General features: G+C 36.4%; 2 protein-coding genes across 3 annotated transcripts in view; one reads left to right on the forward strand and one right to left on the reverse strand.

The window, feature by feature from the left end:
* LOC107660197 (dead end protein 1-like) overlaps positions 1–1,049 on the forward strand; it is a 3,372-nt gene extending 2,323 nt beyond the window's left edge. The window contains exon 3 of the mRNA XM_016449446.1: positions 328–1,049. Within this exon, the coding sequence (XP_016304932.1) occupies positions 328–884 (557 nt within the window). The 3' untranslated portion in view covers positions 885–1,049. The remainder of the gene's footprint in view (positions 1–327) is intronic.
* A 1,934-nt stretch (positions 1,050–2,983) lies between these two features.
* On the reverse strand, positions 2,984–12,530 carry LOC107660169 (histidine--tRNA ligase, cytoplasmic-like). 2 transcript variants are annotated; one of them, XM_016449410.1, is made up of 14 exons: positions 11,095–11,176; positions 10,107–10,397; positions 8,968–9,057; positions 8,759–8,878; positions 8,577–8,672; positions 8,077–8,202; positions 7,700–7,807; positions 6,649–6,747; positions 5,639–5,732; positions 5,397–5,524; positions 4,674–4,934; positions 3,663–3,779; positions 3,431–3,577; positions 2,984–3,198 (listed from the first exon to the last, which is right to left on the reverse strand). In XM_016449410.1, exons 2-14 carry the CDS (start codon positions 10,215–10,217, stop codon positions 3,145–3,147), a joined length of 1,551 nt encoding a protein of 516 aa, XP_016304896.1. In that variant the 5' UTR covers positions 10,218–10,397; positions 11,095–11,176; the 3' UTR covers positions 2,984–3,144. The 2 variants fall into 2 exon arrangements, with proteins under 2 accessions (XP_016304896.1, XP_016304897.1); XM_016449411.1 differs by lacking the exon at positions 10,107–10,397 and adding an exon at positions 12,475–12,530 and having other exon boundaries at positions 2,985–3,198; positions 11,095–11,222.
* Positions 12,531–12,931: the final 401 nt, after the last annotated feature.

The following is a 12,931-nucleotide window of genomic DNA, read 5'->3' on the forward strand; positions in this document are numbered from 1 at the left end:
AACAGCAGCATATATGGTATGAAATGCATAAATATTCAACATTTAGGAGCAGTTAGAAATTTAAACAAAAAAAAACTCAAATGTTTATATGTAATATATTTTTGCTTGTATTTGAAGATAGGATGATGTCATTTGAATTTCGTTTTTCATTCTTTTTTTTAGGCCAGTAAATGAGGTGGAAAAAATATGAGGATTGGTGCATCTTTTTAACAATATGCTGTCTTCTAAAATGTACTAATTTATAAATGAATAGTTTTTTATTTTTTTTAACTGGAGTAAGAAAGTATTGTAACATTCAACAAATTATGTTGAAGTATTTCTTTTAAGTTTTTGTCTTTTCAGCTTTTAAGAAGCATTACGGCATTTCTATTACCGTGAAATGGACGTCCTTCTCCAAGTCAAAGCACGTATCCGAGACTGGACAAGAAGACGGCACCTTTACCCCTCCTGGTCTGAGTCCCCTCCCCAAACCCTCCATCACCCCTCCCCACCTGCACCCTCAGCCCTCCCTTCAGGATGTCCCAGCCCACCCCTCTCTCCAGTCCTTCTTCCGGGCCGTGGGGGGTCCGGCCGGTCCGCCGAGAGATGAGATGAAGCCTCAAGGCCCTGTGAACCGCGACGCCGTGTCTCTGCTGCAGTGGATGTGCGAGGTGAACCGACTTGGCACTCCTCAGTATGAAGTCCGCTTCCATCACGCCAGCTCCGACGGCTTCCTCTGCTTCAGCTACGAAGTCCTGATCCCGTGCTTTCTTATTCCCCTGTATGGGGTTATCCAGATCCTTCCAGGCCCCAGCGTTCAGGCCACGAAGAAGGAGGTTTATCGAGCTGTCGCCGAGCTGGTGATCCAAACCATCTGTAAGGTCTCAAATGCGCGACCTTTCTAAAATTTGATCTGTTAATGTAATGTAACGTTATTAGTTTTATGTTCAGTATTATGGTTTGAAGGCATGTACTGTTTCAGATGAATGAGTGGAAATGAATGATTAAACGAGTATTTAGTTTAATGTTAAAGGGAAAAAAAAAAAAAAAAGCCAATCTGGGCAGGGGATTTTTTTTCATTTTACAAGTGTTAATGTAATGTAACGTTATTAGTTTTATGTTCAGTATTATGGTTTGAAGGCATGTACTGTTTCAGATGAATGAGTGGAAATGAATGATTAAACGAGTATTTAGTTTAATGTTAAAGGGAAAAAAAAAAAAAAAGCCAATCTGGGCAGTGGATTTCTTTTCATTTTACAAGCTCTTGAATTCAGTGGTATGAAAAAGGTTTGAAGTATTGTTCTCGTTGGTATGTTTTATGGTATTTTAACAATACAATATTAATCATTTTGTTATTTTAGTCAGCCTCATCACATTTGGATGATTGCATGTTTTCACAGCTTCTTATTTTGAGTTTTTCACCGTATTTGATTTCACGATTTGTTTTGCGTGTTTGTCACGTTTGTTGACTTTGCATGGTGTGCTCTTGTTTCCTTGTTTGATGGGTTGTACTGACTATAAATGACTTTTGTACAGTAAATAAGTTGTTCAAGAAATAATTTGTGTAGGCTCAAGTCCCGGATTATGACTTGGATATATTGCTATTGTTCATACTTGTGGTAAGTCAAAACATTCATGCAGAAAATGGCTACAGATATGAATGATACCTCAAATCACATGGGTTGTTAAGAGATGTCTTTCAAAAATGTTGTGATTTTATATATTGACTAAAATAATCAATTCTTAATTTTATTATCATTATTAATATTAAATGTAAAACAAAAAATATTCTGTAAAATAGCTTTTTTTTTTTTTTTTTTTTTTAAGCTGTAAAATCACAACTTAATTACTAAATTAGGAAAAATTAGAACATTTTATTTAACTAAAATTACAATTTGTCTAAGAAATACTACTGTGGTTAATTTTTTTTAATACAATTATTACGATTGACGTAAACGGGTCATATGATGTGATTTCAATTTTTCCTTTCTCTTTGAAGTGTTACAAGCTCTTGGTTCATAAAGAAGGTCTGTAAAGTTGCAAAGACTAAAGTCTCAAATCCAAAGAGATTCTTAATAAAAGTTAAGAGTCAGCCACACCTACCTAAAATGACTCGTTCTAACACACCCCCACATATCTACCTCACTATGTGGGAAGATTTGCATAACGCCGCCCAAATGTTCATGCAAAGAAAGAAGGCGTAACTTTCAGTCTCCCTGTAGTTTTGTTGACGCTGCAGCCATGTCGTGAAGGCGCTGTGTGTTTCGTTGTGAAAGCGAAACTACTTTGTTTGGCCTTCCAAAAGAGGACGATATCTGCTTCGTCATGCCTGGAGCGGATTCGTGCTGGTTGCTGAGGAAATACTACAACTTTGTGCTGTGGCTTGCCGGATCGGCTTTCACTGTGGACGAAGCAGAGTCCAGCCCGGGGTCGTCACATGTGGTTGCTGCAAGCCCTCCGGACGCTCCTTCGTCGAATCCGCCGCCTCTGCTCACTGTAGGCCACCGTGTGTGACGCTGTGTTTCGTTGTAAAAGAGAAACCACTTTGTTTGGCATTCCAAAAATGGACACGACTAGAAATCGGTGGTTAAGTTGTATTTACAACACTGTTCCAGAACAGTTTAACCCAAATATTCAGATGTGTGCAGCACATTTTATGGAGTACCGTTTCCTGATCCTGGGAGAGTAGACTACAATGCCGGCTGTCAGACTGTAAGTATGTTTTTATATTTAAAGAGGTTTTTATATTTTTTATATTTAAAGCGAGTTTTTTTTGGGCCGTGTAGAGTAGGGCTTGTTTGTCTTTTCTCCGATCACAAATGCAGACATGGTTTTAGGTTTATGCGGCGCGATGCATAAATGATTAAATTTGCAATACTAATATTTATGGCTGTCTTAAAGACAAAGTTGCATAGAATGTAGGCCTAGAGACAATGTAAAAGTAGCATCTTGCATGTGGCATTAAAACAAATATGACTGACACAAAGATAAGACAAACAAAATATCTTAGTTACTCATTTATTGATAGATCTGACATAATCCAAGCGCATTTTAAAAGAGCAGGCAATGAGCTGTAAATATTTTTTGTCCTTAATGTTTAATTACTGACACAATTGTAAATGGGTCCACTGTCCTCCTCCGTCTATATGGTGACTGTTTTTAAGACTACAAGGTCCTTTTTTTGATCTCATCCACCAGATCTGCTCTGGGCACATCAACCTACAGGAAACCAGACAACATATTAGTGATTTTGATCGGACTCCCAAAAATTGAGGTATAAAAATGTAAAATAACTATTTATTTTCAAGAACATAAACATGCAATGCAATATTGTGTGACAAATGTAGCCTGTTTGAAATAAGGCGTAAAATTGTTTTATAATGAGTTAGTCAAAATGTTTTGTTAAAATGCATGACAAATTGTAAACAATCTGCGAGACTATCAAACGCACTTCTTCTCGGCTGGCCACATTGCGCAGTTTGACGACTCCGTCTTTGAGTTCTTGTTCTCCTAAAATGGCCACCAGTGGAATCCCAGTTTCCTCACAGTGCTGCAATTGGCTCAACAGCTTCGGGTTTTTCTTATATAAAACTTCAGCCTGTAGCACATAATGCATAGCTCAGAGTCAGAGATCCACATTACAACTCCACATTCATTTTGGTTTTCTTGAAGCATATACAAACCTTGACTCCGGCGTTCCAAAGCTCGCTGGTCAGTTTGAGTCGCTCTTCTAGAAGGTTCTTCTGCGCCGAGGCCACCAGCACTTGAGTTTCAGTGGTGCGCACCTTCTCTGAAGATGTCTGGAGGAGATGAGAACATTCCACATGTCTATTTAAATACTTTTCATACTTTTCACACAGTGGCACCATTCTAAAAATGTTCTTAGTGTAATAAAAATAATTATAGAACTAAAATATTTAAAAATAAACCATTAATCTTCACAGATCATAAATACCCTATCATAATAAAAACCAGTGGCACCATTCCAAAAAAGAACTCAAAGGAAAAAAAATAAAAATAATAAAGCATTTAGTAATTAAAACTATTTTTACCATAATAATAAATTATTAATATTGTTTTAAAAGTTTTTACATTTAAGATTTCAAATACCTTTTATCTTAAAAACAGTGGCACCGTTCTAAAAAATGTACTCAATAACGTGAATAGTATTGAATATTTAAAAAAAAAACCATTAATCTTCCCAAATGTTTAAAAAAAATACCCTTAAATAATAAATAAAAAATAAATGAAAATAAATAAATGTAAATAGCATTAAATAATTAAAATAAATATTAAAATTAGACATTAATGTTCTACATTTTTTAAAAACCATTAAATAATTGGGTATTTAAAATGAACCATTAATATTTCCAGTTTTAAATTTAAATTCATATTAAAATAGTGGAATACAGTAAAAAAAAAAAACAGTAAAATACAGTAAGAAAATTGAACGTAAATTTTAAATAGCATTAAATAATTAAAATAAATGTTAAAAATAAACCATTGATCTTTCTAAATGTTTAAAAACATTAAACATTTAAAACTAAACATTAATATTCCCAGTTTTTTTGTTGCAAATGCCATTTCATATTATATTTAAATGTACTCTTAAAAACAAGCTTCCAAAAACAGACATAAAAAAAAAAAAAAAAGTAATTATACACCTTCCTACTACCTCTCTTTCTCTCACTCACCTCGGCCTTCTGCTCCATGATGGAAAAGATCCTCTCAATCCCAATGCTGACGCCAACACAGGGCACTTTCCTGCCCTTGGGGTCAAACATGCCCACCAGACCATCATATCGCCCTCCGCCAGCCACGCTACCAACACTCACGCCAGCCTCATCCGCCCCGTTCTGCTCTGCGGGCGCTGGGATGGTCTGGGAGAGAATGGCTTCATAAATCACACCAGTGTAGTAGTCCAGTCCTCGAGCCAGACTCAAATCAAACACCACCTAGAGAGAGAGAGATTTAAAAATTAATGAGGGCAAACGAAAAGAACAAGATCACAGAGGCAGACAGTGAATGGGTGTGAAAAAAGAAATAATGAACACAAAATTACAACTGCATTTACTGAAATGAAACATCCGTGTAATAAATTTTATAGGGTGTGTATTTCTTATCTAATGGATCATACATAAATGTAAGGAAGATGCACGTGGAGCATACAAAAAATAATCAGGTGTGACGTGATACAGCATCTTTTTCAAGTTAAATTTGTTGAGTTTTTTTGTTCTAACTAGCAATAAATGAGTAAGAAAAGATAAATGCAATTATTTTAATTTTGATGGATAAATATTCAATTAGAAAAGACTGCCGAGTATAAGCATTTTCACTAAACACCTTTTGTTCAGTATTAAGGACAACAGGAAATAACTGCATTTTCTTTCGACGCATTCTTTGACCTCTGACCTCACCTTATCTGTGACCTGGAAGAGCTCCAGGTAGCTGAAGAGCAGCTTCATATCTGTGAGCCCAGCACAGGCCTGTTTGTTCTGGGACAGTTTGGGGTCCTGAAGCAGCCGCTCGGCCAGATCCTGTCCACCTGGAGGTCAAAGATGTCAGCAGATGTAGGAAAATACAAGAGGGAACACATCTGGTCAGGTAAAAACTGACTGTAGGCGACTTTGTAATGTGGGTGTGATGAATGCTTACTCACCCTGCATGCTGACGTACTCTCCGATCCGATCGGCCACATCCTCTGAAAGACCTTTCTCATTCACCATCTCCTTTTTTACATCCTCCCAGGCCATCTACAAACACAACGAGCACGTCTTTAAACCTTAAACTAGGGCTGGGTTCAATCATATCACAAATCATTTGTAGCGTGCCTACTATTCAATAATCCCAATAAGCTTTGTGCTTTGCTACTTTAGATATGAAGTCTCAGCTTTCATATTGTGTTCATTTTATCACAAAATTCAAACAATAAATACTGCTTTGACAGTATTTAATGTGCATTGACAGATCGCTGTAGCACATCAGTTTGTGGAAGCACAGCTTGTAAACAATGTCAACGTTACATTTACATCAGGAAAGCCATTCAATTCTTATAAACTTATTTTGTCAGCTAGACAAAGTAACTCCAGAGAAAAACATTGATAAATATAGGCACTGTATTACTTTTTAATTTTATTTAAACTGTTAGTGATGACAGATAGAGGTATATTCAAACATACAATAAACGACATGAAAACTTATGACAGCCATCGTTTTAATGTTTATTATTTCAGCAACACACTGGAATGGAAACAATTATGTAATTGAAAAGTTTATATAAAACTGCATTGTGCAATTTGAAATGTTTGTATACAGCTGTTTTTGAGAGTTGATTGAATATGGACTGTTGTTAATTTTAACCTTCAATATTATAGTAATGTACCAACTGACAGGGTTCCCTGTATAATTTACAGCTTTAATTTAGAGATTGTAGAATAACTGAAATGCAAGGTACCTGTTATACATTCAAATTCATGGATAATGAATTGAATCGCAATCGAATCAAATCAAAGACTTGATAGATAGAATTGATTCTTAAAATCGGTGTCAATACCCAGCCCTACCTTAAATGCATTCTATTATTTCAAACATTTATTAAGCAAACATTCTCTTGTAACAGAAAGCATTTCTCCAGTCACCTAATGTTAATGCTCAAGTTTGATCTCTCACCTTGTCCAGTTTGTCCACTGTGGAGCAGATTGTGCGGAACTTCTCGTCAGGAACGCCACACACAGCAAACATTCCATCTAGAATGCGTCGGTCATTCACCTGAAACACCACAACAGTGAATATCCCATCTCAAACTGATAAATACACAACAAGATGTTCTACAAAGACAAATGACTATAGCTGCTTCTGAAAGCTGACACGTTGCCTCACTGACTCTGCAAGCACAATTTAGGACGGGCTTCTGAGATAGCATAAGGGGCCGTTCACATGTCGCGCCTAAAAATGCGTGGAAAACGCTAGGCGCGCCGCTTTCTGCTTTTTTCCAAAGCGTTCGGGCGCTTGCGCTCCGGAGGCGTCTGCCGTTGCTAAGCAACCATGACCTGCGCTCTCCATGAAGACGCGCAGAAGTTTCAGCAAAGGATAAATGGATTTGCAGCAGCTCTGCTACTAAATTTATTTTAAAATGGCTATCCCTGTACAGCTATGATCAGCTGTTCCTTCATCTTGGCTGAGCTTTCAATGTTGTTACGAGAAAGGATTAAGCTGATTGGTTGGCTCTTGTCACATGACCCGCGGTCCATTATGAGCGCACCTGCCGCGCGTCTACATTTGAAATAACGAACTTGACTGCGCAAAAGATGCTATATGTGAACGGCCCCTAATAGTTTAACTATCTACAACAAAATAGAGAGAGCTTTGGATTAGAACTAAGCCAATATTTAATTACTACAATACTAATTTCTCACTAGAAACTATTTCAAAAGTGTACAAAGTTGGTCAGGTTGGTTACACACTGCAACATTTAGACGCCATTTTTATTATTTTAAGATCAACTGTCACCGAATGGAATGCACAGGATAGTGGGATATCATAGGCAGCAAAGGATACATCTATGCTGCCTTCAAAAATCAATCAGATGAAAGCATCTCAGCAAACAGGATGCGACAAGGTCATTGGATTATGACATGCCTTGTTGCCTTGCAGCAGCATTTTTCAGCTTTCGGACACAGCCCATAATACTGCGAATTTCTCATGTCGACCAGCAACCAACCTTGATATGAAAATCTCCAAGATCTAATTCATTCAGGATCTCGTAGACAATTTTCAGACACTCGGCATCAGGGATCATGGCATCATACTGACCTGCAATATCGAAATCCTGCAGCCACAAAGATCAAGAATTATTTACATTCAAATGAATAATAATAATTCTATTACTACTACAAGTAGTAGTAGTATATTTTTATTTAGGCTATTTTCATGGCAAAAACAATTCAAAAAATACAAGTATAACAAATACAACAAAAACCAGCAAACAAACACAAGTTATATACACAAGATGTTTGACATTAAAATATACTACTCCAAGTAATAATAATAATAGTAACAGCTAATTTATTGAGGGCTGTTTTAGAGTGAGGTACTCACACACTGGTAGAACTCCCTGTATCTGCCCCGGGTCATGGCTGGGTTGTCTCTGCGGTACACTTTAGCAATGTGGTAGCGCTTAATGTTGGTGATTTTATTCATTGCGAGATAGCGAGCAAATGGGACCTGAGGAGAAAAAAGTCAAGGAGCCAAATGCTGACAGCAGCACTGTTGAGTCTTCAAAGAATGTTATGCAGTTATGGTGAGATTGTACACATACATTTGGCCATATGCTAGTGATTTTAAGCACAATCCAAAATAGCTTTTACAGCAATAAAAAAGCACTCAGATTTCAGCAACACTGACAATATGCAACGACTTGTTTGTCTGTTGATGCTTTTCTTGCTTTCACTTGATCATTTCTGTCCCTTGGAGAAAAATGGTAATTTAAGTCTAAATCTAACAAGCTAACAGATGCAAATCAATCTGACTTTCCCCACCAGCTATGTGTCTGCAAAAAGATTCGATATTAGATCAATAAACGCATGTCTGATGGATACAGTGAGGTCATATCTCAGAGACAGAAGTTCTCCTCCCTGGTCCTTCAGATCGTAGATGAGTTTGGAGTCTTCGCCGTACTTCCCCGTCAATGTTTCCTACAGAAACACAAATAAACAGGGTCATTATGGTGAATGAATGCAATTATGTGATGCACAAATTAATGTGTAACTGCTAAAGAGACCTTCAGCTCAAAGACAGGGGTATCGATGGTTTCAGCACCATGGCGTTTAAAGCAGCTGATGATGATATTGAAAACCTTTTCTCTGATAGCCATTTGCTTGGGGTTATAGTCCCTGGTCCCCTACAGAGAAGAAATGAAAGATATAGCTCACTGCGAACTGGCTCACTTCAAACAAATCTGTGTGTCTAAAATGTCAGTTGTTTATATACCTTGGCTGTCTTGAGAACAAACACATGTTTTCCCTCATCTCCTCCCAGCTGAGCTTTGAGCTGCAACAGCTTGGCCACTTCTTCATCAATCTGAAAAACAAACAGTACAAAGAGTTTTTACCTTCAGAGCAATGAAAATGCAAAAAATGCTTCTGGGTGAATTATGAAACTTGTCAAGAAAATATCTAGGCCATATTTTAGCCCAAAATTAAAAAGAACCCCATTTTGTGGATATATTTTCCCCGTGTGATTTTTTTTCCCTAAAAAAATGAAACATTTTTACCCCAATTCTCTTGTAATGCAAAATATCTCAATACATTATAATGGTATTTGTTGTTTTAAATTACATTTAAATGCTGATTTAAATTTTTTTATTATTATTATTCATTATTTTGTCCAAATAAGAGTTTTCATTTCTGTCTGCATGAAGGAAATCAAAATTATGGGGGGGTGAAAAAACATAATTTCAAGTGACCTGTTATTTTCTGAGCCTTTCATTACAATTTAAAATAAAGTTTTCTATTTTGATGTATTGTAAAATGTAATTTATTCCTGTGATGCAAAGCTGAATTTACAACAGCCACTGCTTCAGTCACATGATCCTGCAAAAATCTTTCGAGTGTGCTGATTTTCTTCTCAAGAATTTTTCTTATTATTAATGCTAAAATCTTGATGCTCAAGAAATTGTTCTTAGTATTATCAATGCTGTGAACAGTTGTGCTGCTTAATATTTTGTGAAAACCATGATACATCTTTTCAGGATTCATTGATTAAAAAAGTTCAAAAGAACAGGTTTTATTTGAAAAAGAAATTATTTGTAACATTACATACGTCTGCACTGTTACTTTTGAGCAATTTAATGCATCTTTGTTTTAAAAAAGTATTTTCTTTTTTTTTTAATTACTAATCCCAAATAGTACTGTATAAATAGTAAGAAATTACATATATATTTTTCTTGACTTTGAAGTGAAATATGACCTGCTGTTTTCTCACCCTTTTAGTACATTTACTTTTGTTCTTCAATAAGTTCAGTATTGTTTTGGATGGGGAAACAAGACGTGAGCAGACGACAGGCAGCATGTAAAGCTAAAATTCATAAGATAAGCAGTGACTGAACTGTGACTGAAATAAAAGGGTACCTGTGATAAAGTCATTCCAGAGGAGAAGCGCAGAAATGGCAGGTTCACAACAGACCGATGGCCCATGAGTCCAGCACACAGCCGCATGGAGACCAGCCCCAGAGCGTTCATTATGCACAGTCCAAACACACACCAAAATCACAACACCATTACAGTCCAAAAGCAGGTGAACCATCCGATCCCACAAACAGTGAGGATAATCCAGGTGTGCAGCGATGATGATGATGATGATGGTGGTATCCGTGTCAACAAGCAGGAAGAACAGGAGAAAAGTGGTGAGCAACCCTGTCACTAGGGGCCCATAAGAAAGGCATCACAGCAATGAGGAAGTAAAACATGAGAGGAGGCCGTCAAAATCAACCAGCATCCCCAAACTGAGCTAGAAAAACGCCACACCTCTTAGCTGAGCACATAACTGTTATTAGGGCCTTTTTAACACCCCATGAAATATAAATACCCCATATATGACTTAACTTGTCTCTCTTTTACATACACTTGCCATGGGTCTTTTTTCATATTTTCATTTTTCTCTGTTTTAGATGTGTACTATAGACATGCTTTAAAATAATGAGTCTCATTTTCAATCACTGATCACGTGATTTACCACCGGACACTCAATAGCGTCACATTTTCATTCTAAATCTACAGCAGTCACTATAACTGAATGCACTTTATAATATCATTACATTTTTATTTATCCATCCATCCATCCATATACAGTAATGATGTCCACCATGACTGACAGATTGCATCAGCTGGTTAACAGTTACCATCATGCCGCATGTCTAATACAGAATAACATTCATTAAATAATGAATTACGACAATGGAATAAATTAAAACCAGTAAAACAGATCATAACCTGTCATGGAGACGAGACGTAAACATTTATGATGTCGTTTCCTTACATGAAAGATACAGCAGGCAGCCATTGATCACACCATGTGTTCCGTCATTAAGCTTTGAAACGCTTCAGATCTCATACTAACCTGTTCTTTACTCGCTTTCTCTGATTTCAGTTTCCTGACGACCTCTCCTTGTGTTTTAATCGCCTCCTGTAGCTGTGCTTTATCGGCCATGGTGCTCCAGACAGCCGATGATGAACCTTGGACGGAACCGCAGCTTCTTCTTCTTCTGATGTTTATTGGCGGTTTTAGCAAACCAACTTAAAGGTGCATTACCGCCACCTACTGATCTGGAGTGTGGAGTGAACAGAGTTGGTAGAGAGGATATATATTATATTAAAAAAAATATATATATATATTTTATATATATATATATATATACCACAATTATAATTTATATTCTTTCCATATTTCCTGTCTTTTTTAGATAATTGAACACTTCTTCTTTAATTCTTGATTGCATTTGGCTATTCCCTAGTAATATCTTGAGTGATACTTTATCATGTCCCATCAAACCTAATTTATGATTAAGTTGATTTCTTTCTCTTTCATACGCATCACATTCTAGAAGAATGTGCTTTACTGTTTCTGGATTCCCACATTTATCACATCTTCCATTTTCATGCTTCCCTATTTTGTGTAAATTGAAATTTAAAGCTGAATGTCCAATCCTCATTCTTGTTATAATAACATATTTATTCCTACTCCCACATCTTATTCTCTCGTCACCTACACACCCCTGTATCTGGTAACGTTGCCTTTTAACGGAGGAGGAACATAAAGTCTGACCGGGAAGCTAATTAATCCTTAATGAATGAATTTATCCTCATCGAAATGAATCATTACTGAAAGGCTATCAACCTTTTCATTATTTCTGCTGTATTTCAGTCTTTTAACCTCAATCACTGCCGCCCCAGTTAGACTTTTCTTGATCTTTTCTACTGTCACTTCAGTTGGGATACCAGTTATTACTCCTTTGACCCATGTCTTTTCTTCCGGTATCGAGCAGATCACTTTTTGTGCACAAATCGACTTTATTTTCAATGCCACTTTTTGTTGCCTACTATCCTTACAATATAGGATTAGTCTTCCATCTCTCAACTTCTTGACACTTTCTATCGATCCTATCGTTTCCTTAATTACTTTAGACAGCTTCAGCGGATTTATTATCTTAAAAGACTCATCCACAAACTTCATCATTACCTTGAACTCCTCTTTCTTTCCTCTTATCGAATGATTTTCATTTCCACTGTCAGTTTCAGATGTATTACTCCAGATTTTATTTCTTTTCCGATTTTCTACTAAACTCGACTCATTATTCCCGTTCCCTCCTTCTTCATCCACGCCAAACATTTCATCCTCCATTTCCGGATCCCTTCCGGACTCTACGTCACTACCTACCATGCACACTCCAGTCACAGATCAGCTGTTGCCAAAACCAACCACCAGAGCTCCGCCCGGAACTGCAGCTACTGCGGCGCACATGTTAAACGTCATTGCGCATGCTCAGATGAACGCTAGGGGCGCTAAGAAAACAGGGAACGATGAAACTTTTAAACTTTTTTTTTTCAATGAAGATAATAAAAATGATGTTATTATTATTATTGTTTGTTGTTGTTGTTATTTAAAAATGAATGAAATTGTATTAGTGCTCGAGCTAGTTTCATACATATTTATAATATATGCATATTCATAACCATATTTTTCTCTATATCTTTGTAATTTAGCAAAACAGTTATATTTTGATAAATGGAATAACAAATACATTATTGTTTATAATAATAACAATAAAAATAATAATAATACAATAATAATAATAATAACAATAATAATAATAATTATTGTTGTTGTTTAAAAAATAAGTATAATAGTGCTCCAGCTAGTTTCATGCATATTTATAATACATACATGCTCAACTTTT

Source organism: Sinocyclocheilus anshuiensis, unplaced genomic scaffold, assembly GCF_001515605.1.
Source record: "Sinocyclocheilus anshuiensis isolate Anshui unplaced genomic scaffold, SAMN03320099.WGS_v1.1 scaffold888, whole genome shotgun sequence".
Lineage (NCBI taxonomy): Eukaryota > Metazoa > Chordata > Actinopteri > Cypriniformes > Cyprinidae > Sinocyclocheilus > Sinocyclocheilus anshuiensis.

What these genes read in the sequence shown, in the direction of transcription:
- LOC107660169 (XM_016449410.1), bottom strand. Translation starts at nt 10,217, where the DNA reads ATGAACGCTCTGGGGCTGGTCTCCATGCGGCTGTGTGCTGGACTCATG. An exon ending in CTGGAATGACTTTATCACAG is followed by an intron (nt 9,058 to 10,106) that starts GTACCCTTTTAT and finishes TTTGTTTTTCAG; the next exon opens with ATTGATGAAGAAGTGGCCAA. An exon ending in TTTGGAACGCCGGAGTCAAG is followed by an intron (nt 3,578 to 3,662) that starts GTTTGTATATGC and finishes TATGTGCTACAG; the next exon opens with GCTGAAGTTTTATATAAGAA.